The sequence below is a fragment of the Passer domesticus genome, chromosome 7, assembly GCF_036417665.1.
Source record: "Passer domesticus isolate bPasDom1 chromosome 7, bPasDom1.hap1, whole genome shotgun sequence".
NCBI classification, from domain to species: Eukaryota; Metazoa; Chordata; class Aves; order Passeriformes; family Passeridae; genus Passer; species Passer domesticus.
In genome coordinates, this window is record NC_087480.1 from 48,594,892 (window position 1) to 48,622,453 (window position 27,562).

The 27,562-nt window shown below is 40.4% G+C and overlaps 3 protein-coding genes across 8 annotated transcripts; 2 read left to right on the forward strand and 1 right to left on the reverse strand.

Moving 5' to 3' along the window:
- The first annotated feature begins 221 nt into the window (after nt 1-221).
- Nucleotides 222-6,617, forward strand: CTBS (chitobiase). Its single transcript, XM_064428487.1, has 7 exons — nt 222-354; nt 888-1,026; nt 1,951-2,159; nt 2,752-2,923; nt 3,484-3,581; nt 4,256-4,417; nt 5,414-6,617. Exons 1-7 carry the CDS (start codon nt 229-231, stop codon nt 5,597-5,599), a joined length of 1,092 nt encoding a protein of 363 aa, XP_064284557.1. The 5' UTR covers nt 222-228; the 3' UTR covers nt 5,600-6,617.
- Nucleotides 6,618-8,017: 1,400 nt separating this feature from the next.
- Nucleotides 8,018-23,543, reverse strand: SPATA1 (spermatogenesis associated 1). 6 transcript variants are annotated; one of them, XM_064428465.1, is made up of 14 exons: nt 23,425-23,542; nt 21,935-22,064; nt 20,954-21,060; nt 17,749-17,866; nt 15,712-15,765; nt 15,293-15,617; nt 14,938-15,183; nt 14,296-14,422; nt 14,088-14,148; nt 13,382-13,499; nt 12,499-12,624; nt 10,512-10,681; nt 9,390-9,488; nt 8,018-8,546 (listed from the first exon to the last, which is right to left on the reverse strand). In XM_064428465.1, the coding sequence occupies exons 2-14, from the start codon at nt 21,968-21,970 to the stop codon at nt 8,442-8,444; spliced, it is 1,692 nt and encodes a 563-aa protein (XP_064284535.1). In that variant the 5' UTR covers nt 21,971-22,064; nt 23,425-23,542; the 3' UTR covers nt 8,018-8,441. The 6 variants fall into 6 exon arrangements, with proteins under 6 accessions (XP_064284535.1, XP_064284536.1, XP_064284539.1 ...); XM_064428466.1 differs by having other exon boundaries at nt 23,380-23,490; XM_064428469.1 differs by lacking the exon at nt 23,425-23,542 and adding an exon at nt 22,917-23,136.
- GNG5 (G protein subunit gamma 5) lies at nt 23,540-27,258 on the forward strand. Its single transcript, XM_064428493.1, has 3 exons — nt 23,540-23,710; nt 24,777-24,932; nt 27,016-27,258. The coding sequence occupies exons 1-2, from the start codon at nt 23,630-23,632 to the stop codon at nt 24,900-24,902; spliced, it is 207 nt and encodes a 68-aa protein (XP_064284563.1). The 5' UTR covers nt 23,540-23,629; the 3' UTR covers nt 24,903-24,932; nt 27,016-27,258.
- The last annotated feature ends 304 nt before the right edge of the window (nt 27,259-27,562 follow it).

Genomic DNA, 27,562 nt, shown 5'->3' on the forward strand with positions numbered 1-27,562 from the left:
TGCCTCGGGCGGCGGGATGAGCCCCGTCCCCTCCGGGAGGCCGCTCTGCTCTGCCTCTTCTCCTGGGGTCCTGGAAACAGCCCGGGCACCGGCCCCCGGGGCGACCTTTCAATAAACAGCTGCTCTGTGAACGCGTCCGCCCGAGCTCATTTGTCCCTGCGCTGGGCGCGGCTCCGCCCGGGCCCGCCCCGGGGCCTTGGCTGCGCGGCCGGGCCGGCACCGGCGGCCATGGCGCGGTCATGGGGCGGGTGGCTGCTGCCCATCGGCCTCCTGCAGCTGCTGGGCCCTGCCCGCGCCTGCCCCTGCCGGGACCCGCGGCTGTGCCAGCCCGTCACGGGCGCCGCCGGCTCCGAGGTGCGCGGCCCCGGCCTGGGCGGACGCTGGCGGCGTAGGCGGGGCCGGGCCCGGCGGCAGCGCCGCTCGCAGCAGGTTCCGTGCCCCGGGCGCCGCTCTGGCACCGGAGCCGCTGCGCTCGGCCCGGGCCGGACAGGGTCCCTGGGCCGTGTCCCCGGGCCGGGCAGTGTCCCCAGGCAGGGTCCCCGGGCCGGGCAGTGTCCCCAGGCAGGGTCCCCGGGCCGGACAGGGTCCCTGGGCCGTGTCCCCGGGCCGGGCAGTGTCCCCAGGCAGTGTCCCCAGGCAGGGTCCCCGGGCCGGGCAGTGTCCCCAGGCAGGGTCCCCGGGCCGGACAGGGTCCCTGGGCCGTGTCCCCGGGCCGGGCAGTGTCCCCAGGCAGGGTCCCCGGGCAGTGCCCAGCCCGACGCGCTGTCGGTGCTCCCCGCTCTCGCCCCCCCGCTGCCATCCCTGCAGCCTTTGCCCGGCGGCGCCGGGGATGTGCCGGTGTGAGAGCCGCTCGGGGCTAACGAGGGTGCTTTCTACCCCTTTTCCAGGTATTCGTGTTTGATGTGGGGAAGGAAGCCTGGAAATCCTACGACTGGTCAAAAATTACCACTGTGGCAGCTTTCGGGAAGTACGATCCTGAGCTCATGTGCTATGCCCACTCCAAAGGCTCGAGGATAGTACTGAAAGGTTGGTTACACTGGGAAAGTGTGGATGTTTATGATACGTGAATAAGAAGATAAGGTACACAGGGCTATATTACCTTGACATTTTACATTCAGCTGTGTGCAGAGTACTACAATCATTAGGAGAATTAATTAATAATTAGTAAATAAGGCTTTAATGAACCCTTGACATTTTGCATGTGCTGGTGTGCAGGGTGGATTATGCCACAGTAGTAACCAAACCATCCCAGTGACATCTTAATAAAAGTCCTCTTATTAGGGAACATCACTGCTATGGAAGAAGAGGGAGGAAAGAAAAAGCCTGTTACTTGGGTCTGTATTCTGGATCTTATGTGGAGTACCCAAAAGATAAAGTAAGGAAAGGGATCTTAAGTAATTTTTAATATATTGCACTTAAATGAATCCCTCTGTATTAAGAAGTGGTTGAGTTTTAAAACATGAATACTCAGGAATTCTGTCAGGTACAAATGCTGATTAGAAAGACAAAGTCCATTAGCTTACATGTTGTAAACACCTTTTTGCTCTGTTGAGAAAAAGCAGAATCCAGGACTACTGTGTGGAAAACAGCAAAAGTTAAACACAAAAGTCGTTTTTCTCTAAATATGACCAGATAAAATGCTAAAAGTACTTTGATTTCAAGAAAGGTAATTTACCGTGGCTAAAAGAGTATTAAGCAGAAGAAGATTAAAATTATAGAAAAACCAAAGGAACTTCATTTTAACACCACTCTCTTAAAGAAACTTGGTAATCTTTTGTGGGGTAGTTTCTCAAAATTATGCTTGGGGGAAAAATGAACTCCTTTGTACTTTACCAGTATTTATATTTTTAATGTTGTGTTTAAATTTCTTGGTGAAGTAAAGACAAAGCTTTCCTTCCTACTATTACTGTGGTGGAAAGGCATGTTAACTCTTGAAGGCCTCTTGTCTAGGTGATGTACCTCTTCAGGAAATTGTTGATCCTGCTAAAAGAGCAGCATGGATATCCCAACAGGTGGACCTTGCAAAAAAGCAATATATGGATGGAATTAACATAGATATAGAGCAAGAAGTTAATGAAACCTCCCCTGAGTATTATGCATTGACAGAGCTTGTTAAAGAAACTACAGATGCTTTTCACAGAGAAATAGCTGGATCACAGGTAATAATAATGTGCTTTATACAAACATCAAATGTAACCTTATGAAATGTAAGGACTTTTGGCAGTGCTGTTTAGCATATGAATATGAAAAAGTTTATGCAGATCTAAATATAATATTCTAGTGAATGCTTAATTATGAATGTTAGCTGTGATATCTTGTAAGAATAACTCTTTTTGACCTGTGTGGATTTAAATGAGATATGGGCTTTGCTGAGATTTGTACATACAATGTTACTGCTACGTGTGAGCTGGCAGTTTTTAGTGTGCCTTAGTGAATTGTTGAAGGTTGAAATACAACCTTCTGGGGCAAAAGCTTGATAGTGTTTGGTAAACCTATCATGAAAGTTTTCAAGATTTGCACCATATTATATTTTAATTTCTTTGGTGCAATATATTCACTAATGGGGTACTCACTTTATTATCTTCTGTTTGTTTTGTCAGATGAGCAGCTTCTTCTATAGTTCATTATTATCAAGATGTGTTAAACTGTACCATTTGGGAAATACTGTCTTTAAAAGTCATACCTTTTTAAAGAGATAACAAGGGCTCCTAAGGGCTATACTTGATACTAAGTTGTGCATTTTCCCTTCAGGTAACATTTGATGTGGCTTGGTCTCCAGCATGCATAGATAAAAGGTGCTACAACTACACTGGGATTGCAGATGCCTGTGACTTCTTATTTGTGATGTCATATGATGAACAGAGCCAGATCTGGACAGACTGTGTTGCCAAAGCCAATGCTCCTTACCTGCAGACTTTAGTTGGTGAGGACAGAGCAGCTCCCCAGGAGTCAGAACATTTCCATTTGCTCACAGGAGTAGACAAAAAAGAGGGCTTTTTCTTAGACAGGTTTATTTTGTCATTGTTGCAGTGAGTCTTTGAGTGTGCTCAAATATGTGCTGTCAGTAGTTGAAAACAGTGTCCATGATCCTTATGAGCCTGCAGGCAGACCTTCAGCAGTTGTGTGTTGGTCCCTGTAACCCCATGAGTGCAAAGAACGCTTTTGGAATGACAAATGGCAGCCAGAGCAGTGGTGTCTGCCTGGGATTGCAGAGAACCTGAAACATTTCTCTGATCTTTGTGAACCTCTGCTCAGGGCAGATGGTTTTAAGTGTGAGCAACTGGAGTAGTTACTGGGGATCTCAGTAGAGCAAGTCTCTCACTCACTAGAGAGTGCAGGGAAGGCAAAGGACAGCTTGCACCTTGGCCTCTGTCTGGGGATCATGCAAGTTCTGCAGTGGCTCTGGCTCTAAATTAGTTGTAAGAATAAAAAGCGTTTGAAAAGTAAATAATGCATGTTAATTTTTATTTCCCTCCAAACTAGGATATGAAGAGTACATTGCTATGGGCATTGATCCCAAGAAGCTTGTGATGGGTGTCCCCTGGTATGGCTATGACTATGTCTGCCAAAACCTGTCCACGGTAAGGTGAAGATTATTTGTTTGCAATCAAACTGTTAATTTTTTTCCTTTGGAAAGATACAAATCAATTTTGGTAATCTTGTTTTTGGAGTGGGAAATACTGCAGTCTGATGGATAAGAACATCAAGCTGGGACACAAAACAGAATCTTTTGCTTGGCTGATAACTGATGAGCGGTGTGTTACCAGGCAGGGCATTTTAGCTCCTTAGGCAGCCTGAACCCCGTGACATCCAAGCACTGTGTTTGACTAAGGAGCTATAAATGTTATCTGTATGAGAAGAGATGACTTCCAAAGGCCCTGCAACACTTGTGCCTTCTCAACACCACTGTAAAGACAGGTGCAACAAACCATAGCAAACCTACAACTGCTACAGCATAGCAGTTTAGGGGCTCTCAAATATTATACTTAGGAAAAATGTAGGGGTCAATTAAAGATGGAAAAGATAAGACAACTGTTTAAGCTGAAGGGTATCCATCCAATCCTGTATTGATTATTGATTAAGAAAGTTTAGCTGTTTTAATTTACTCTTCTCTACAAATAGTATCTGCTGGAGTTGCTGGAAGATTTGGAATTTTTGTGGCCCTAACACCTTTAGTGAATTGTTCTTGGCTGTACTTCCATTCTGGAGTTGAGTATATCTTCCCTGACACTGATGCCTGCCTGTTTGTTCTCAGGACCACGTGTGTTCCCTTGCCAGGGTGCCTTTCCGTGGGGCTCCTTGCAGTGACGCTGCCGGGCGCCAGGTGCCCTACGCAGCCATCATGAAGCAGGCGAACAGCTCTCTCTCAGGGGTGCTGTGGGATGAGCTACAGAAGGCTCCATTTTATGAGTACAAGGTAAGAGTATTTTTCCAAGCCATTGGGCTATGGAGTAAGCATTCATGAACCATAGATCTTTGGCTATAAAGTTATTGGGATTAGATTCTTCCTTTTATGTTTTCTACGGGTTTTTTTTGGTTTGTTTTTGGTATAGTAAAGGGTTGCTGAAAATTTGTGTCTTCAGTTCCTAGTCTGAGAGAGGGTGCAGTGCCTGAAGACTACAGGAGTAATAAAGATCTTTATTACTTTCCAGGCTTCTTGAGATACTGCATCATATCAAAAAGGACATTTTGGCACAAAGACATCCTATAACTCCATCCTTCACTGTTAAAGTCATTTTCATGAGTTGATAAATGATTTAAACTAAAAATTATTCTGAGATGCTCTTAATTTTCCCTAGCTTGGTGCCTTGCATGCATGTTCTCTTCTGCATTTGTTTTCTACACAGACACAGTGAAAGAGTCCATAAATGACTGTGCTTACAAGAACACCACAGTGTATCCATTTTGTCTTGTTTCTTTAAACGTTATTTAAGTTTCACATGTTGGTTTTAAAAAAATGTTGTAAGCAATGACCAGGTAAAAGCAGCATAAACTTGATAAAATTTTATAATCTCCTCTAAAACTGTTTATTGTTTAAAAACTCCCACAATCTCTAACTAAATTCACCTGTTAGCTTAGAGACTGTGTCTGAAATTTTAGCCCTATTTTAAAAAATTTTAAAATACAAATTAGCTAAGTCTTTTCATCTAAATATATTCAGTTAAATTGTGTCACTGTTTTATAACTTATATTCTACTATTCAACTTATATTCTTCAATTTAAAAAATTGTATAATTTTTGGCTTAGAATATTTGGCTTAGAATTTTAATTGTCCTGTGTGACAAATAATTGATAAATCAGTAAAATGTTATATAAATGTACGTAGCTTGTATATCTCAGTTTTTAGTTGTACTTTGAACTGTGTTTAAGAGAAAATGTGATCACTGACACTAGTGTTTAAATGTTTTTCTAGGATTCTGTTGGTCAATTCCACCAGGTGTGGTTTGATGACCCTCACAGCATCTCTCTAAAGGCAGCATATGTGAAGAGTCGAGGCTTAAGGGGCATTGGCATGTGGAATGGAAATAGTCTTGACTATTCCAGGGAAACTGCAGCAGAACAACAGACTCAAGCAATGTGGCAAGCTCTGACACCATAAGAACTGTGTGATTTACAATGATGAAAATTGGTAATTTTTTTATTTTGGCTTACACTAATCACAGATTTTGACTATACAAATATATTGTGATTACAAAAACTTTAAAACCTATGCAAATTAATATTGTTATTTTATATGCAAAGCTGTATTTTCATGCTTCAGAAAGTTCTGTTGTTGCTTTGGAACAACAGTTCTTTTTATCAGTAGGTTTTTTAAGACTGCTCATCTTTGTAATTTTTCACAGTTACTCTAAGTTAGTTAATGCTTGAACCCAGTGTGTCTCTGATAACAAGAGCAATTGATGGATTTACAGGGGCAGTCTCATCATGATGCTTTGCTAAAGCTGCCAGGTGCAGCCAATACTTATTCCTGTGTTACATGGTGCAGTCTCAGCCTTCTGACTTGCCAACCCAAACAATATTTTAGTTAAGTCACTCTAGAATCAGATTAAACAGAATAATGGAGAGACAGATCGTTGATTATTTGAAGCTTCGTTACTCTTCTAGATTAAAAGATTTTTATGGACTGAAGAAATTACATAACATGAAGTAGTTGCTGTTAAGATTTATATCAAAGCTTTTGTTAGAAAGGAATATTCAGTGAACTCCAGTTTCACTGTACTTATATATCACATAAATGCCTCAGTTTCAAAAGCTGAAAATCTCTGACCTTAGCTTGAAGAAGAAGCATTAATATGAAGAGGACTTGGATGATGTTTCATTCCATTTCAAACTACTTTACTTCCTGAAAACTGGAATTCAGAAGCTTATTTAATGAACTGCATATCTATTTTCCCACACACCCTATGATTCATTCAGTAGCCTGGTTTTTGTTCTTATGGGGTATTGCCTCTGAGATAACAGGAGATTATGTTTTCTTTCTAGTTCATATTTTCATAAAATAATTTGCCTAAGGAAGTTGTATAACTTTTTAAAATACCCATAGTGATGTAAAGATTGGCTGGTGTTTACAGGATTTTTTTGTTGAATAAAATGCTGGTTTTGGTAAGGCTTGTAAACAGTGTTCCCTGTCTGTGCTTTACTTGTTTTACAGCTTACAGCCCACACTGCTTGTCTGCTTCTCAGAACTGTTTCACAACCAGATTAAAGTGCAACTAGGCCCTGCTTAAGTGACTCCATTAATTAAAAAAAATTATTTAATTAGGTAGATGTAGTCAGTTTTGGGCTTGGTGGGATTTTGGTTTGGTTTGATTGGGGGGTTGGGTTTTTTTTGTCTGATTGGTTGGGATTTTTTGCTTGCTAAGGAGTTACCATAGTATGGCACCATTACCATAATGGCTACTGAGGACAGGACTGGAAGATTTCATCTGAAGTGTCTGCTTGATATTACAGGTGATGATGATTAGTTTCTGCTCTTGCAGAAACTAAAAAATTCCCTTGACAAATCAGAAGGCTTTTCACTAGAACACCACTCTACAAGTCTTAAGAGAAACTGCTATATTGTATTTTTTATATATATCTACACACATATGTACTTCAGAATGTGTATTACTGCTTAAATACTGTGAGATGAATATTTGCTGAATTGAGAGTCTTCTGCTATGAATTTCTGACCTGCAAAATTCTGAGGCCCAGCTGACTTAATAATAAAACTCTCCTTCCTGTAGCAGTCAAGAATCATGAATTGATAATACTATACTTTAAATTTAGCTTCTGATTTTCCAGTAGCTATTAGCCTGCTTTTGTATCTTAAATAAGACACAATTCTTAAATAGAGAATGTGAGCTTGAACCCTGAATTAAGCAAGAGTGGTTGTAGTTTTAATAATTTATTTAATCCTTTAGCACTAAAATCTTGGTTAAGTCCTGTCTTTAAGAAAATAAATTGGATAATGGCTGGTTTGACTCAAGACTTTTCTAAGGTAGTGCTTTTGAGAGCTGCATAATTTTCTCATCCCATAACTTATTTCCCATGAGTGTTTAATTTCCAGTAATAAATAAAGCCTTGATAGCTTTTTAGCTGAGATTAATTCCTAGCATGTTATTCTTTTGCTTAATATAATAACATCTTGTTTGGAAAGAGGCAAACAGCAGAGCTAGAAAAAAATTCCTATGAAGAGGTTTCTGATTTCTCTTTCAGGGAATTGTTAATCTTAGAGTATGCATGACCTTGGAATTAAGGAAAGGCAGAACACTGAAAAGTAAATTGCACCAGGATCATCTTTATACTAGTCCAAGAGAAAGATTTCGGGCAAGCTTTCAAACTACAGAAGACAGTTAATGTCCATGTGCCTTTCCTAGTAAGAGAGGGAACAAAACCAGCTAGATATGGAATAAAGTGAGATTTTGTTTATGCTTCATAATAATACAGTAATGATACATTGGTAGTTTATAGATAGGCATATTAATAATGGCAAAAACATACTCCAGTAAATAGCCAAATAAAGGATAACTGTTGCTGTTGTTCTACAGAAACTGTATTTTAATAATTTCTAAAAAATTGAATGTGTGAGCCTGAAAATAAGAACAGGAGGTTACAGATTTTAGGTTTATTTCTTAGTAGCTATGTAGTTAATCAGAGAACATCAGCATACCACTGGGATGTTACACAATTAACTAATTTGCGCTTTAAAGATAACAGCTTTGCTTTAGACATGTTACTAGCTTAAACTGCATGTTTAAGTAGCTGACTAATCTTACAGTAAGTGAGATTTAAAAAGAAATGAGCTGCATTACCTCAGTCACCTAGTATACAAATTCCACAACATTTATATAGTTAATGTCTTTTTACAAAGTAACTTCAAGAACATACAAACAAATGCTCTGAAATTCTCTTTTACATACACTAGAGAGCTGCTGTACACTTCACAGATGTTAGTGTTCTTAAATTCCTGATTTTCTGGGCTGGAGAATTAAAGCTGAATGAATCTTCTTCTGTGTCAGTTCCGCTTTCAGTGCTCGTAAATCAGATGCTGCCTGCTTTCTCATCTGCAAAAGAACCCATCATTTAAGGAATGGCAATTTAAGGAAGCTTTTTTTGGAGCTGACATGCATATAGGTTTATATAACTAAGACTGAATTTTATACAGGATGGCTGAATACAGAATACATCTTTCATCTTTGAAATTTTACATGTTCTAGCACCACTTTGTTCTGTACTTTGCCCTGATGTTTTTGAGACAACTGGAAAATTAGTTGTTCTTTCCACTCCTTGCTAGACAATGGAGGAGTCATAATAATTACAACCACCCTGGAGTACCCAGTAAACAGGAGTATGGGCAATCTCTGTGATGTAGAACACTCCTATTTCAAGCTTTCAGAGCTGGAAAGCTGTCCAGTGTGAAGGCTATACTACCTCTTCCTTCCAAAAAGAGTCATGGGCAACACTGATACGGAATAAAGCAGATGAAGAGGTCTGCTCAGACAGCCTTTTTAAACATTTTTTTGTTTTATTTTGTTTTTCTTTATACCATTTTTTTTCTTTAGCCATGGTCTATTTATTACTGCTCAGTGCCTCACCACACCAGGTGTATTTCTTCAATTACCTTTTGAATGAAATGGGAATTTTATGAACAAGATTGTGAACTTTAGCTTACATAGTACATTGAGTATCTAAGTTGTTTGAATGCCATACATTCCAAATCATCTGATAACCTGTGTTCTGGAGTAATTTAGCTCAAATGCTAAAGTCACAACACCTAACACCTTAAAACTAACAGCATAAAACAAGCAAATATTGTTTAGAAAATATTTACATGATCTAATAATTGAGATTTCTATTTTTTTTTTACATTGCCACATTTTGACTGTTCTAATTAAAAAGCACAGTACCTTAATTTCTATTAGGAGCCTCACTTTTGTATCATCTAGCTTCCTCCTCAGTTGATGGAGTTCGTGCTGCACTGTAGCAATCCGGATGATTGTGTCATTCTGTGTGAAACAACAACAAACCTCAAAGTGCAGCATTAGTGCATCTCACTGGGTGTTACTTCACCACTCAGAAACAATCCTCTAACAACCTCTTTCCAGCTCCTGCCTTCCCTCGTGGCTGATGCCTGCCTGGCTGCACGTGGCTCAGGAGGGCTGGGGAGTGCCCCTGTGCTCAGCCTGGCAGCTCTGTAAATCCTGGCTCCTTTTTGGGGTGCTGGCACTTCAGAACTGCTGTAGGAACGGTGCCTTGTGCATACCCTTCATGTAAGGCCTCTCTGTGCCTGGCCAGGGAGACCAAAAAAATCCCACCCCTGATATGCCCCTCAAAAGGACCAATAAAGTGTCTGAACACAGCCAGTAATGCAATGTCAACCCTATTCATATTTTTATTCTGTAGATATTTCAAGATAGCTTCAATAATATGTTTGTATATAATATACACTCTTAGATTGTACATGCACATACCTTTCAGATGCAAGAAAGGGATATTTATTTTTCCTAGACTGGCTTCTGCTTTCTCAACAGCCTTGCTTCCATTAATGCATTTAGAAAATTAGCAGACACAACTGTTGGAAAGGGTGTTTCCTCCTTTTATTTTATCTTTTCTCCTTTTAATCCCTCTGAACTTCCTGTGAAACTCACAGTTGCACAACACTTGAAGTGCAACAACTTCAAAAGCTACAGATACATTTTGCATACTCCAAAGATTCATTGCCTCCTTGGATGAAATCTTGGATGATAGAAACAAAGTAGAACTGAACAATCCATTAACCATACTGAACAGAAGGGGATTTTGTTACAAAAAGCTACCAACAGAAAGCAGAAAGAAACAAATGCTCAGACTCAACCACTTCTGCAGACTTTTTGAGACAAATGGCTTGAAGGAACTCTGTCCCTCAGATCATTGAGCTAAAGCCAGTTTACAAGTCATTGGTTGGTGATAAATCTGTTTCTTTCATTTATATTTTCTACAAAAAAGTTCAGACTGTGAAAAAAGAGATAATAAATAATACAAGCAAATACCTTGGAGGCTGTTGTTTTGTTTGGTCGTTTTTGGCTCTCCCTGGCTTCCAATTGCAGGAGCATTTTCTGGTGGTAAAGCTCGAAGTCTTGTTGCAGTTTGTTTAAAGTCTCCTCTAGTGAAACTGTAGCTTTCTTGGTTTCGAAGTACTTCTTCTTCCATGCCTCACGAACTGCACAGGAAAACAGTAACAGTGTTTGGTCTTGTTCACCTTATTGTAAGATCTGCTGAAGACAGTCATGACCAGCTCACCTCACAAGCTGCAGCTGGCCAATGCACACTCAAACATGGCAGGAGGTTTCTTTAAAATAAACATTTAGTGAAAAAAATATTCATTAAAATTACATTCACTCTAAATGCAACTGAACTTTCACATATATACCTGTAACAAAAGGCTCTATCTGTCCACTGAGATAAAACACAGTGTCCAAACCCAAAGTTTATTCAGCCTGGCTGTTCTGCAGCTCCTAAGTGCTCCTGTGAAGAGTGGTATGCCCAGCAGAGTCTGAAGCCCACAGCTCTACTGTACCAGAAAATGTAACATTGTAGATTTAGGCCAAATTTATGCTCTTCATGGCCAGAGATTTTGAGCAGCTTCAATCTGACATTCAAAATTATGGGAAAGAGTTAGTTACCTTCACACTTCACTATGATCCCTCCTATGTTGTCAATGTGCTGTCAAGAGGGGGCACATGAATGCCCCTGTATGTGCTGTGGCAGTCTCATGGCCACTGCATACCTGCAATTCTTTAATGAATCCCTTCTTTCAAGGCATAGTTTATAGAAGCAGGACAACTGAAACTTACCCAGAAGATCTCAGCTGGTGGAGGATGACTCTGTGCCAGGTAACTGAGAGTGCCTGTCAGCAGGGCAGTCTCAGGAGGATATTAAATACAGACTCAGCTGGCTGTTACTGCAGAAAATGCTCTTTCTTTAATATCTTGTAAAGAAACATGCTTGCTGCCTGCCCTTACTTACAAAACTCTACAGGTCTGATAAAAAAAATTGAGAGGTACAGATGCTTCCTAGAGAACCTGCAGAAGCTGTTTGAATCCTTGTGAAATAACCTTTGCTTTACCTACCTGGACAATATAATTTAAGGCAATGCAGGTGCCATTTAGGGCTTATCTCTAGCTTGAATTGCAGCTCCATGCTACTACAGAGTTACTGCTTCACACACCCAAGTTTGGGGTTTTTAAAATACAAATTCCCCACACTGCAGGGTGCAGTGCAGCCGTGTTCTTAGAGAATAACTGAAAGAATAACTTCCAGTGAGCTACAAGAAATATTTGGGACCTGTAATGACTTAGCTACATTTAAGCACAAACAGAAAGCTCTCAAAATATCAAAATTATTAAATTTCATCTCCGTATAACTGGGATATGACTTAAGGGATACAGTTTTAAATATAAACTTGAAAATAATTTTATTAAGAAAATTTGTATGAAATTTCAATGAGATTTGACCTTGTTAAAAACCAAGGCTTGTCAAGCTTGTCACAACAGGCTTGGAACTTCCATGTCATAAGCTGAATACCATTGGATAGGAGGAACAAAACTTATCATGCTGCAATTTACCTGAAGCCTTATCAACACAGTACAAGCCTCTGTAAGCACCTTGTAAGCTAAAGGCAGGATTAGAATATGCCAAGCTGCCCTGGGCCTCAGAGAGAAGCAGCCTGCAGTAGCTCTCTGAGCACTGCACATACATGAGACACAACTTGAATAGTTTATGAAAGCCAGAACAGCCTTAACTTTATAAGACGTGGCACCAAAAAACAAAACAAAACAAAACAAAAAAAAAAAGGGGAAGCAAATATTGCAACCTTGAATTTTTCTAGCATGCTATTACACAAAATAAGTCTTCTTGGAGCTATTGGTTAGCAAACTGCTCTCTCTGTAATTAAGCTCCAAGGAGACAAATATTTTCACATTGGTTTCAGTGTAATTTCTCAATCACTCCAAACTCAAAAATAAATTAAAAGTGTACCATGGTATCTCCTCAGCTTATTTTGTTCCAGTAGCCCTTTAGCTTTTTTTCTCAGTTCTTCTCTATTTTTTTCCATGTGCCTTCTGTCTTTCTTCATTTGTTGTAATTGTTCTGCCATTTTGTTTTCTAAAGATATTACAATTATATTTAGCAAGCACTTGAATACTCTAAGTACAATGGATCAGTCAAGACTTTTGTAATGCACTCATCACAAATTATGCCAAAAGCTCTGTCAGAACAAACAGAAGTAGAAACAACTTCATTTTACTCTAACTTTTCAGAAGGGCTGGTGCCTTAGAAAAAGGGGGAAATCCAGCATGCACACACACATGCAAACAAACATCTTTCTATATGTTTAGACAATGTATCACTAAAACTATGTAATCAAGAAATATATTCACTCCATACATTGCAAACTCTTGCCAAAAAAGCCTCCAAAAGACTATTTCCTGCTTAAAATACATTGCAATATAAACTGTAGAGAAATCTTGCCTTAAACTCCAGCTTGCAGGACAGTATCTCAGACTTCCACTAGTCTGCAACAATAGGTCTAACACTTAACTTCTCACTATCCTCCTCCTCAGCAACACTACTTGTGATTTTCTTTGCTACATTCTCACTTGAGCCTGCAGTATTTCATCTGATCTCCCTCCTTTTATCCTTCCATCCACTTGACAAGCTGGGTTTTCTAGTGCTGGGAACATGCCAAGCTTTAGGACAGCCCATGCAATCATAAATACCTAGAATTTTCTATTCATAAATTAAAATTTGTAACAATACTGTGAATTAATGCATGTATAGTGTAGGTATTTATGTCTTCATTGACTCTTCAGTCTTGATTAAAAGTTCACTTCCTTGCAATTTCTTGGAATCATGTACTCACTTGCTGCCTGAATTACAGGAACTTGAGCTGGATTTACAGTAAGTGCCAAAAAAGGTGGACCAGGAGCTGAAATACACTCTTTAGGACAAGTAAGATGATTTTGCTTGTTTTCATCTGCCTATAGAGGAAAAAGACACAACTCTAAGTACAGAACCATAATCCTGAATAGTTACATGAGACACATGCCCTGAAAGTGGCCTGAGTGAATGAGAGGGCTGAATTTGACTTCTGCAGGTAGGCTTTTTTATTCTGTTACCAGTACCCATGACCACTGAATTACAAACAGCTGGATGTCAGCAAACAAAATGAGAGCACTGGACACTTCCATCACAGAGAACATACAGACAAAACTACAGACTATTGCTACTGGCTCTTGTCCCTGGCCATAACCCCCAAGTCACTGACAGTCCCATGCAAGACCAGGAACTAAAGGCCCTAAAATGGCCACCTGGTTTGTTAATTATGTAATCAAAAACTTCCAATTTCTAAACTAAAATTTGTCATTGCAGATTTTAATTGTTTAGAAATATAGTTGATGTTCATAGAAAATCTGCCAAGTAGCAGTGCATGGTTAAACTTTTCTCAATTATTCTCAAATCTTTCATGTTTATAACGAGTCACCAGTCTTACAAAATTAGACTGTTTCTAGGTGAAGGACTATATTTATTGCTCAAAATTACTAGGAATGTTACCTTGAAAAACATACCTGATTATCCAGTTTTTCACCAAGACCAACTCTAGTTCTCTTAGTTCTGTTTTGCTGCAAGCTAAGATAAAATCAAAAAAGAAGTGAAAGTTCGTTGACCAAAATGTTTTTTCCCCTCCTTTTCTTTTACTTATTTGAAGTCCATAAAGTAAGTTTGTATCGGTGAATTAATATTATCTATTATTTTAGGAGATGCATTATTGCTAACCTTTGTTTTTTGTAGACATAATCTGTAGTTTGGTCTTCCATTATTTTAAGAATTTCAGCATCTCGTGTTCTGTCTCTTCTTAATTTGGTATCTTTTTGGTGCTCATTATTTTCCATGTTTGCTAGTTCTGTGACAGGATAGTGATGACAAAAAATACATAGATTACACTTGCAAAAATCAGGCTGGTTTGATTGTCAATGACTGGACTTTCCAACCTGTATTGGAAATTCAGTGAATCAACACAGCAAGTGGTGTTATCTTTAGGATTTGGAAATGCTCCATGAATAACTGAAGAAAGAAATCAAGGGGGGGAAAAAGGTATTCTTGTTATTAGAATTTATATCTGACTAATTCTGGTGATTAGGCAAATGTATCAACTATAGTAAAGTGTTTCTCTATATCAGCACACAGGGATAGTGAAGGACTCACAAGGTAAAACCACATCTCTTTGAAAGATATCATCATTATTTTAAAAAATGGAATATTGTTCTCATAGTGCTATTGCAACTTACACTTTAATTACAGATTTCTTAAAGCTTAGCTTTACTTTGCTTTAGCAAAAAAAAAAAAAAAAACCAAAAAAAAACCCAAAAAGAAACCACCAAAAAAAAAAAAAACCACCACCCAAACAAACATGTGTACCCTTTTGATATTTAATGGGATTTTGGGGTCTTTGGTGACCCTGGCCTTGTTCATCACTGTGGTTTTCATGAGTAAGAGCAGTTCCTTTGGCTTTGTCATTCCACTTAGGAGCACTGCAGGCTTCTTGATCTTGGCTGAGATGATTCTGCTCAGAAGTCTGTAACACCAGTTCACACTTTCCAGACTCCTGGTCTGCAGGATTTGAATGGCTTGGTGTGAAGGGAGATCCATCAGATCCACTTTGATCTGCATAAATGATAATATGAAACAGATATTATTTAACTGTAAATGTTAACCATAATATTTATTTTTCTTCTTATTCATCACCCTCCTTCACTACACTGGTTAAGCTTACCTTTTTCTTCAAACTGTTTTTCTGGAATCCTGTTGTTATTGTTTTGCTTATGGTTTGTGTGTGAAACTGGAACAGGCTCTTTCTCACCCCATTTCACAGGACTCGGCACTTCCAGATTTTCTACCCGATGCCTGCTTCGTACACTTTCTAAAAATCGTTTGCCTTTTTCAGGTTTCTGTTGGGAAAGGCTGGGTAATCTTGATCCATGACCAAACCTATTAGCTTCTTCACTAATGTGATGTTTTTGTTGAGGTGATGATAGCAATGGATAAACATCTTCAAAATATTCCACTCCAGGTAATAAATATAATTCAGGATAAAGTGCCTGAAATTACAGAGTATATCCATCAGACAGGACATAGAAAATGTGCAAAGTAAAATTTCTGAAAATGGTACCTAACAAGCCATTCAGTACTTACATAAGGAGGAGCAAATGACTTCAGTTCCAGTTCTGTTTCCTGCTTTGCTTTCACCTTGGAAGATAAAGTATGGAAACATAACAAATACAATACTTTTTTCATCCATAGTGTTGCATGTGACACATGCGTTCTATTGTCATTTTTACATACTGCATGCTTTTACAACCATCACTATAAACTGCAGTGGCCTTATTAGATAAAAGTATCTCAGAGTACATTTGTATTTTCTGACAGAGTTCTGAAACTTTGCCTATTTTTCAAAATCTTAATCAGACCCACAAGATTACATGCATATACTGAATGGTTCTTTATCCTTTGCACTTTCTCTTGTGGTTCAAAGGATCCAACAATCACAGGAAAAGAAAATTTGCAACTTTCTTTATCAAAAGTGGCTTCAAGTTGAATCTGGACAGAAATGCTAAGTCTCACATAATTTTCTCTACTTCCATAATACAGTATTGCAAAATCTTGAATGTATATGGAAAAAAATCTAATATTATCCTATGTTGTCTTGTATTTGTCATTTTCCTTCATATTTTTTGTGACATACACTTTCACATTTTAATAGTTGTCCTAAAAACAAAGTCTAAAATAGTCAATATATATTTGAAAGATGTGCTCCAATGTAAGGAAAAGAAATCTGAGCCTACATTCAAATAATTATATTGAATTAAACACAGAGGTTATATGCAAAAAAGGAAGAGCAAATGAACACGATTTTAGTTTATCTTTTCATTGAAAAGACCCTTGCTTGCAAGTAGGGCACAGCTCTTAGTTCTGCTTACATTATTAGAGTTGTGAAAGAGAAGACTAAGGGGAGAGAACACTCCACAAATATTTGATCATGGAGATGTAATTCAATGAGGTTACCATGACCCTAAACAACAAATAAAGCAGTTGGTTTATTGCTTTACACTTTGTTATAAAGTTAAACATCAAACAACAGTAAATACCTCAAAGAAAAACTATATCTTTCATTTGGCTCTATAAATCCTCATGTATGTTACCAGTATCTTTAATTCTCTATTAACATAAAATATTTTATTCATTTGCTGACATTATAAAGGCTGGAAAATGTCTCCATTTATTTCTGAACTATGTGGAGAAGAAAATTAATTATCTTACTTATTATCATCCAGTGAAGAGGACCTCAATTCACTGGAAACATATGCATACTTTCCAATTTGGATTGTGTCTTTTAAGTTTCTTTTCATGTTTTTCCACCTAGTTTTTGCATATGATTTAGTATTTATTCTAGTCTTCTGTGAGAGTGATTCTAGTGATAATTCAACTAGAAATGAAGAATGGCACCAAATTTCCTGCTTGTAGTTAATTTACAAATCCATGAGAAAGAGGTGAAATGAGACATAGAAAAAGTATTCTATATTTACATAAATTACTTAAATCTTTGTGTGTTACATGAACAAACTTTCAGTTGGACTAATTTTGAGGTTTATTGAATCTTTAGCTAAACTTTGTAAGATATATATGTAGAATTGATGTGAGGAATAGTTATGACTCACACATGTAGGGGTTTTATTACTTACATTTCAGACTGTATTATGGGACAAAACAGTGGAACATCCAGAGAAGTTTTCATTCAGAGAATGATGTCTTAAATGCTTTTGGGCAGGTCACAGCAGGAGCCATTAGAGGAACTCTGACTGAGCTTCCATTGAAAATTTGTCAACTGAATTATTCCCAACTGTGTACAGTAGTAATGGCCTTATGGGTTTGGGTTTTTTTTTAATGCAACCAGATTTATCATATTTAATCCATGGACTTACCAAAACCATTATATTTTCACTGGATGGCAACTAATTACACCTGTTGCTTTAAAGGGCACTTTTAATACAACTGTCCAGCTTTGCCTTTGTTCTCTGACAAGAGCTTATGCTGCAGCATGTTTAAAAGAAATGCTAACAGTGCCCTAAAGTTATCTCTACTTTGTGTGATATTATCTCATCTGCAGGAATGAAATCTCTGCTTTACATTATAAAACAGAAGAGCACTAAAGAAAAAAAAAAATTAACTTACCACTGCTAGTTTCCTCCCAATGCATTTCAAAAATCTGAATTCATCTGCAATGGTCACTCCACCCAGGTACTCTCCAAGCCTCCCCCGCAGCACTCTTAATGTGATGTGAGGAGACACCCTAGAATGTTGTCACTCATTAATACATCTGGAAGATCAAATAATGATGGCTAGTTAGTAGGAGGGGGAAGATAATGGTCTGTACGTGCTGGCTTGCACAGGCAGAATGACCAAATCTGGGAACTATGTGCTAGAACTGAACCCAGTTACAGCAAGGCCAGAGGGTCTTGGTGTGGCACTCAGAACACTGCACTGTAAGGGCTGTCCTAAATTAACCAGCCAGACTCTCATTGGACCAGCCCCATACAAAGGGAGAATATGAAAGCAGACAAAGTATGAAATTTACTTCTTCAGAATGCTGTTGCTCATCTGCAGATGAATGACACCACTGGAAGCTACAGTCGTGCAATTCCATATAAGTGACACAGTTTCCACTTAAATGACACAATTTTATGGGGTTGGACCAGGACTGTTGAACATTATTCCCTTCAAGCACCCAGGGCCAGAGGAGCCTTCAGCAATGCCCACTTTAAGCAGCAGGCACATTCCTTTGCTTTTGTCTTTTCCAGCACAAATTTGCAGTTGGGTGTGTGCATGTGTGCATGCAAATGTATTCTAAATAAAAACCAAACACTGCAGTGTGAACATTTCCACCACAATTTGAGGATGAGAATACTGACAGAAATATGAATTGCATCATTTAACATACTACTTGAAAGTATGCAAATATTCAGGTAATGAGCTCAGTAGAAAAATGACTACAGAATAAAGAGCATCTCTGCACAATAAATCCAAATGTGCCAGAGGCATACCAAAGCACTGCAGCACAGCATAAGCAATTCTAATTGTTCTAAGCTGCCATATAAAAAAACAGGGAACAAATGCAGGCCTGGGACTGTTAATCAGCCACTCTGATTAAGTGGTAGGATGATTTTGGCCCAGACAGCTCTCACTCCTCAAGCAATGCACAGGCACAGCTTGGGGGATAGCACATGCCATTCTTAGCAACCAGTACAGACAGGAACCTGCCAGCTCTTCCATTTGAACAGGTCTTCAACATTACCCTGTCAAGGTTTGTTTACACTTGCAAGCAGCCCTATAGGCCTTCAGTTCACACCTCAAGCATGTAGAAAAACATTGCCATTTTCATCTCATGAACACAATGCTTCAGTGGGCTACAATGCTTGCCTTGTATTACTTCAAGTATCTTGAACTTAGAGGACCCTCTTCAAGATCATAAAAGTGCCCTGGAGCACAGGCACAAGGCAGAGGAGACCAAAGTCTGCAGAGTGGACACTTCTACAGTGTATAATAGGGGATCTCCAGATCCTGAGATATAGGGCAGAAATTTATCACAAAATTATTTGCCAATGCAGCTGCTAGGAAAATGCAATAATATTAGTCTGTCACTTGCTGCCACTGGCTGGCAGAAAACAGTCACATACAAGTCACTTGCTTCAGGGTGTCCCTTCAAATGTAATGCAAACAAGTTCATTGCAGCCATCTCATCTAGAAAGAATAAAAGTTTGGCTTCTGTAGTGAGGAATGAGGAATGAAAAAAAAGAGCTCACAGAGGCTAAGAAATCAAATTTATGGGAACAAGAACTCAGAGCCATAGACAATTACACCCTTAACATCTTCCTCTAATTTCACAGCTAATGGAAATGGCCTGTACTTTGACCTAGGAATTCTTTGGAAAGCTGACTCAGACAGCACCAGGATTGTCAAGCTGACTGAACAACAGAGCTATCAACAGCGTCCAAGCCACAGGAGTACCAGCAAGGCTGCCATTCCCTCTCCTGGATTACAATAAAAGAAGTTTAAAAAAATATTTTTCATTTTTGAAGACAGTGATTCACTGGCCAGCTACTAGTTATGTTAATGCTAATGTACTGCAACATTGCACAGTACCCATAGAAGAATTAATTAGCAATTATCTAAGAGTCATTGGCAAGCAACAATATCCAGGCAGATATAAACCCACTGAAATCAGTGAGGATCATAATTTAATTTGATGCCTCAGTGAAAAAAATTTATACTAGAAAATATAGGGCATTGGCAGTTGTCCATGATGTGAAATGAAGTTACCACTTCAGATATGTATTCTGTACCTCTGCTGCAGACTAAAACAGCAAAGAAAATGGGTATATGCACTTATTTTCTCTGGTTTTGAGCAGCCTTTCAACAAAAGCAGCTGTGAGAATGAATACATTCTGCCCTACATGCTCCTACCTGATTGCTGTCAGTCTTTTCAACTACACTGTATATTGTCTAAAGTGAATAATACAATACTCAATTTAAACTAATTAAAACCTCTATTCCCTGCAGTTTTAGCTGAATGGACAGGTTTTGCACAGATGTAGACAAGGTGTATGTAAAAGCTCAGTTTCAATACACATATTTACATTATTTGATTTTTCTCCAACTTCTCCTCACACTAGATACTAGATTTTGTGAGCAATGTGTTTTAGAAATATTAAAAAAACTTTCAAAGTTATGACAGATGAAAAATACAACTCCTTGTGCCAGGTTTGAGCCTAGGACTGGGAACCAGGGTGTTCTTTCACTAAGTCCTTTAAACAGCTACCTGAGAGCACACACTGTACATGGTGTTCTTACAGCCTTTCACTTTCTTCTTTCAAGAAGAAAAAGGAAATGCTGCTGGTTCGTGGACTGTAATGCTTCCCCTTGAGAAACAAGGCTTCAGCTTTTTCTCCGGACTGAGAGAGCTCAGATCATCATCCCCTTGATCCTGGGAACTGACAGGCTATCCTGTCTTCATCAAGCCACTCTCTTGAAGCTGGCCTATTGCCCAGAAGAATTCCAGCTTTTGATAATCAGGCTCAAGGAGAGAGAAAGAATATAAGATATGATTTTACAATGTAAATCATTCTACAGAAATACTAGCACCGCTCTGGAACTGCTTCTCAGTGTCTACACCATGGGCTGCAAGGGAGCTAAGCCTGATACAATACAAATTAACATAATGCTAGTTATGGTCACCACTTGCACCCCAGAAATTTAATTAGACAACAAGTTTCTGCTGCAGATGTAATTGTGCTCCCAAGAGCAACAGTTGGACTAAAAGTTGGACTGAAGGACAGCGTGAAGGACCTACTATGTACATGAAACCTAAAACTACACTCACCTTATAAATCCAGCTGAGATGAATTTGCTAGTAAGAGCTACAGGAACTGTATTCAGCTTGAAGTTCCACACTTCAGCTGGGACATAAAAAACATGAAGTTCCAACAGCTAGAAAAAAGAACAGATGTAAATGTATTATCATCCTCTTCTTAAACACTTTGTTTTGTTTAGGTGGACTTCAATTTTTGTAGCAGGAATGGTTCCTTTGGTATTAGCACAGGGACTAGAACAGGGAGGCTGTCTCACAGCGATGACCAGATTGTGAGAACAGTGACAGCAGAGTAGTTTGTGACTGAGTGCCAGCTGACAGCATCAAAATAAGTCACATTAGAACAAGCTCCCCAATGGAAGTGAGATAACAGAGAGCCTGTGCTACTGCTGTGTATCACTGTGGCAGAAATTGAGAGATTTCACCAAAACCAGCTGATACTCTGGAGAGTGTCATGACTACAAGAATCCCTCTGCTGAAATCCTACCTTTGTTTATCTCATTAAAAATGCAAAGCCCTGAAAGCTTGATTCAAATAGTACCACAACTTTATTGTGTTATCAAGAAAAAAAAATTAAAAATATTCCTGACTGGTTTTAATAATATTAGCTACCTTGGAAACACAAAAAATGTTCCTGCTAATGTCTGCAAAAAGAAGAACTAAGCTGAGCAAGGTTCACTTGGGCTGTGTTCGGACCCGTGGTAGTTGTTGCACTGCTAATTTCCAGCTCTTGATATTTTTAGTAAAAGTCAGATAGTATTGACAAGGATGACACATTTCCCTTTAACTAAAAGCCATGCAAATTAGCTATATTAAATATTTCTGTAAGTGTTGAGTTACTTAATATGAACTATAAAATAATTCTTTATATATATATATATACTATTTTAAAAGCACACCTTTCTTCCCTCTCAGGTATTCTTATTTTAATGTATTCTTATTTTTTGTTTGTGAAATCTAAAAATCTGTGTGGAAAAGTACAAAAACTCTCACCTGTGAAGTTTGAGGTCTCATTTGACTCAATGACATGTTGGTCCCTCTATGTGACCACAGCAAATGCCAGGTGGGCTTTCTAATTTTCTTCTTGATTGAAGCATTCTTTAAGAATGAGTTTCATGATAATCTGTTATGACAGAAGTTCCTCCATAAATATCCTTTTTTCATTTACTAATCTTCATTCCACTTACAAAAACAGAAGTTGTGTCTGTGCTGAGGCAGAAAGCTTCCAGCTAACTGCAAACAGAATCAACCACACCTTCTACACAAGTGACTATCACCTAAGTAACTGGGGGAATTGCTAAATCATACCCATGCACCTCTAAGAGACCTGCCATAGAGCATTTCCTCTTAACGTTTTCTCCCTTTCATAAAAATATTTTGGTAGTATACAATTTTCTACACAATTCCACTGTTTTCCTAAAGACACAGACCTAAACCCCCACAAAACGCGATTCTTGCAGGACCTGGATCTGATAAAGTGAATTATTGTGAACTGCAGCAAACACATTGTGCCAGCCAAATCCAGTGTTCTGAGGAAACGTGACTGCGCTGGGCAACCATGTCAGAAAAATACTTCCATAAATTATAACTGTGGTTCTGTCCCAACATTGTGAAAGAATCATGGAACGGTTTGGGTTGGAAGGGACCTTTGAGGGTCAGCTTGTCCAAGCCCTGCATGGAGCAGGGACACCTCCCACCTGGCCCGGTTGACAGACCCCCGAGTGCAATCTGACCTTGAATGTTTCCAGGGGTGGGGCATCTCCCACCTCTCTGGTTAATCTGCTCCAGGTTTTTACCATCTCTAGTATAAAAAAAACTTCATCTCTAAGCAACTCTCTCTTAGGTTAAAACCATTCCCCCAGTCCTATTCCAACAGGCCCTGCTAAAACCCTTGTTTCCATCTTCCTCTTTTTGTTAGGAGTTTCCTTGGTGCTCTCGCTGTGAAGGCTCTTCCAGCCCCTCTGAGGTTACAAACCTGCTCTGGATTTTCACCTGCTGAACTCAGGTGTTCTGCTCTCAACAGGAGATCCCCCTACTCCTCCTGCCTCTACCCCAGCTACTTCTAATTCACCTGGTCCTGAGTACGAGTGACCGGACCTTCCAAGTCTCACTCTGGCGCTGTGGAATTCAGATTTCCTGATGTCAGTGGGAAATACCTGCTCAACAGGGCCCGTGTCTTTACTGGCGAGCTGCCGCCAAAGGCCCGAGCGTGGCACCCATCGCTGCCCCGTCACTCCCAGGCACAGCCCGGGCTCCTGCCATTGCCGGCAGGAGAGATGCTGCCCTTCGCATGTCACCCCATGCCCCGCTTCACTGCCGCCCCCGGGCACTTTCTGCAATGAACGGGGACTAGCAAACTGATCCTCCAGGCTACAGCAGCACTCAAACTGCCAGCACGAACTAAGTTAGGAACTTCATTCATTGCATCTCAACATAACCTCCAAACTTGGAACCCAGTGGATATTATCACCAAGACTCGCCACCTAAGTGCGAAAGCCGCCTCCCCGGCCAGTGCCACCCTCAGGGCGTGAGGGCGGGGGTTGTTTCTGCGCCCGCGGGCGGGTCCCGTCCCGGGCGCACGGAGCGGCCCCGGCTGCGCAGGCGCCGCGGTCCGGGCACTTGTGGCCGCGCCGGGAAGTTGTGCTGGGAGTGCCGGAGTGCCGAGCCGAGCCCACCGCCGACCCCGCCATGTCGGGCTCCTCCAACGTGGCGGCCATGAAGAAGGTGGTGCAGCAGCTGCGCCTGGAGGCGAGTGTGACCCGCGTGAAGGTGAGCGCGGGGCCGCGACGGGACGGGACGGGGCGGACGCGCCGCCATTTCACCGCCCCGGGGCCGCGCCCGCCGCGCCGGGGCCGGGCCGGGGCCGCCGGCTCCCACCTGCCCCGCCCCGCGGACCCCGCTGGGCGCGGTGCCCGGGCTTCTCCCGGGGCTCCGTCGGGGTTCCCCGGCCGAGGCGAGCCCGGGTCGGCAGCGCAGCCGCCAGCCCTGGCCGGGGCTCGGCCGCTCGCTCCCCGCCGCCCCTCGGGCCCGCTCCCCGGCCGGAGCGCTGCCCCGGGCGATGGACGCGGCCGCGCTGCCCGCCCGTGCCCTCGGAGCGAGCAGCGCCCTTCCTGCGGGCCCTGCGGAGCGGCCGCCCGAGGCGAGGCACACAACAGGCTGGGCTGGCCCCGGCACGGCAAGATGGAGATGTCGCTGCCAGGCACACGGAGTGCAGTGAACTTGTGCCGCGCCGGGGCGAGACCGCGCCTGGCACGGCACAGAAACCGGGCAAACTGCACACACCGAGTGTCAGCGGAAGATGCAACTTATTGAAACTTTGAACGTTCTGTTATATAAGTTCAGAGTTACAGCAAAGAAAAGCAAAACAAAGAAGTTTCACTGATCAGTTTTTAGCACGGTACAGCATGACAAAAACCCCTTGTAAGGGTGCTCAGAACCCCATTATCTCATCATAAGGATGGCTTTCCAAGGGAGCCTGAAATGCGAGTTCAGTTGAGTAGAACATGTTAAATCACAGACAGTATTTTTGAACTGTTTATGCTAGAACAAGGATCTTCATATATTTAAGTAATATCCAAGCTCTTGCTCATGTGTCACCCTTCATACTTAAAAGTTTAACATGGAAATTTAAACTTCCAAATCTCTTCTCATTCTTACATTGTTCATCTTCCTTTGTCTTTGAAACAAAAGAACTACAATGAAATTATTGCATAAAATCTACATAAACTATACTGCAGAATAATTTAGTAGTATTCTTTATACTTTGCAATGTAAAAACCACATCCTCAGTAAAGAGTGTTCAGTGAATTCTAATGCCAGCTTTTATTGTAACTAGGTTTCTCAAGCAGCAGCTGACTTGAAGCAATTCTGCCTGCAGAATGCACAACATGATCCCCTGCTGACGGGAGTATCATCAAGTACAAATCCATTCAGACCCCAGAAAGTTTGTTCATTTTTGTAATTATATGAACTACTTCAGTATCTTTCAGTGGTAAGTTCTTGAATTACAATTCATAAACTCTTTTGTCACTTAAATGAGAGACAGGCAGTATGAAAGGCACTCAGAAACATCTGACTTGTGCAGCTGGTGTTGGTCTAGATCCCTGGTTTTGGTCCCTTCTCCCTTTTTCTGGGCACAGCTCTGTACTGGACACGTGCTGGCCATTGGTGTTATGAGCAGCACTTTGCTGTTGCAGAGCTTCCACCAGTTTGTGTAGCACAATGGTGGGACCAGATACTACTGAGCTGCTATTTGGACTTACAGTAACTGTGCTGCATCTTCCTCTCTGTAAGGGTGTTATTTCCCTTTTCTCACATAGAATTAATCGCCTGACAGCATATGTGGTGAATCCTGATTGTAGCAGATAAAACAGACTTCAGTTCTTAAGCTTTTAGAGAACAGTTCCAAAAAGAGATTAGTGGTGGTGGTCCCCAAGAAGAGCACTGACCACTGTTGGCAGGGGAGATGCCCTCTCTGCCAAAAGAAAAAAGTATATACTTTTTAAGAAGTATTTACTATTAAAAGCCCATATGCCACTCAACTAAGCTACTACAGGGGCAGCAGTTTAGATAACTAGAAACAGTGGAATACCCATTTGGATTTTCATTGCAGAACTTTCATACTGCTGCTGTCACCAGGAATACTACTCACTCATCTGCCATTTTGGTGACTAGATTTTAGGCTAACTTCTTTAGAAAGGTGAATTTTAGATCCACAATAGTTTCACCAAAATTCAGAGAGTCACAATAGCTCTGTTATTTTGACCACAGTAAATGCATGATGATTTTACCATGCTCCCTGTTGCTGTGTGACGTGGATCTGCTGGAGATGAGAGCACAGCCATTATTTCAAAGCACCTGATACACAGTTAACCATAGTTCAGAGTCCTTACAAATCTCATAGTGAGTCTTAACCTTGAAAAATCCTGGTTGTGTAGCTGGCTTCTATCATCCAGAGAACTGTAGTTTGCTAGATGTAAATTGTGCTGTTAAGCAGCGTTATAGAATGGTGACCACAGTCAGATTGATTGTTAAAATTGTTCTCCCCTCAAGCACACTGTAGAATAGTTCCAATGTGTGTACTACCAGAATAACCATGTTTAAAGGCCAGAATAGTAGCAGTATAGAAGTTGATCCTTAACTGTTTAACAAGCAATACCACATCCCACATTGTTTTGAGCAGTGAATTACAACAGTATAACTGAAATGTGCTTTAGAGTTCTTGTAGCTTTTAAAGTTACTTCTGTTGTGAATTTTTCCTAATTACTGTTATTTAAAAAATACTCTCAGATGCTGCACTAGTGTAGCTCCAGTTGTAAGCACTAATCCAAGGAAGAAATCAGATCATCTGTAAGCATTATAGACTGAAAACTTACACAAAGCCAAATAAACTTTACTTAATCTGTGACACATACAGTTCACCACTGAGGTTTGCCAAGGTTAAGAAAGTCCTGGATTCCTGAGTGTAGGGAAACAGTGTTTCCTCTGTCTCACACCACACCTGCATACACAAGGCATAGAAGGCTTAATATTTTCTTTCTCTGCTACAGCCTTTGGAATGGAACTAATTTCTGTTTTAGTTACAGTACCTATACATGGAACTCCTTCACTTTGCAGTATCTGTTGCAGGCACTTCCTGAAAGGAGGTGATTCCTTGTGTTTTCTTGATGAGCCAGGAGTGTTTGTGTTTGCACAGTCAGCACCACCTCACTGAGGAAGAAGTGTAATTTGTTAGTTATACAACAAATTCCCTGCTTTTCAAAGGCAAAGTAGAAACCTGGTGTTTTGATGAGCAGAAAGTGACTGGGAACAGCTTCTTCTATCCTTCCATTTAGCAGTTTGGTTTCAAGGAGACACTAAGCTTCAGTTCTTTTATAAGAGCTTTGATTATCTTATTGTATCTTTGGGTATGACTTCATTCAAAGTTTTTTTTTTTAAACTAATAAAACAGCTGTGGAAAAAAAGGATATATTTTGCTAAATAGTTGTCCATGGCATACTCTGAAACACAAGTATTCGTTGATTTGCTTCATTGAGCAGATACCTTTCTAACTAGATTTTGGTTTTGTTTTTCAGATCTTTTAGCATCTTTTCCTACCTGCTGATGTGTGTATGGGCAGAATGCCTCAAGGAGTGGCCTGGTTTGAAGTCTGTAAAAAAGCTTAGCTTTAACGTGCCAAATCTAACTCTAAAAGTGCTACTGTCGTCAAACTTCTTACCATCTACCTCTCCAGATGAACTGTACGCTAGTTATGTATTTCTGTTTCATATGGGAATCAGTTTTATACGCCAAGCAAAAAATAAAAGTGTCTTGATTTAGTCTGGTCTTGAAATTACTGTAAGAATTTGATTAACTTCTGGGCATGGCGGCACCTCACAGTCAGTGCATCTCTGTAGCAGCTGGAGAGCAGCGAGGAGTGTAAATATTCTCTGCTGCTGCAAGTCTGCCTGGGGTTAACAGTCCTTAGGAACAATGAAGCTCCAGCAGTACCATACTTAGAAGCATAATAGAAATAGAACAGAAAAAAAATTGGGACTGTTTATAATTCAGCTATACAGCTATGCCATATCATAGACATCACATTAAGACAGAGTAAATTAATCTTAATGAGTAATTGTACCC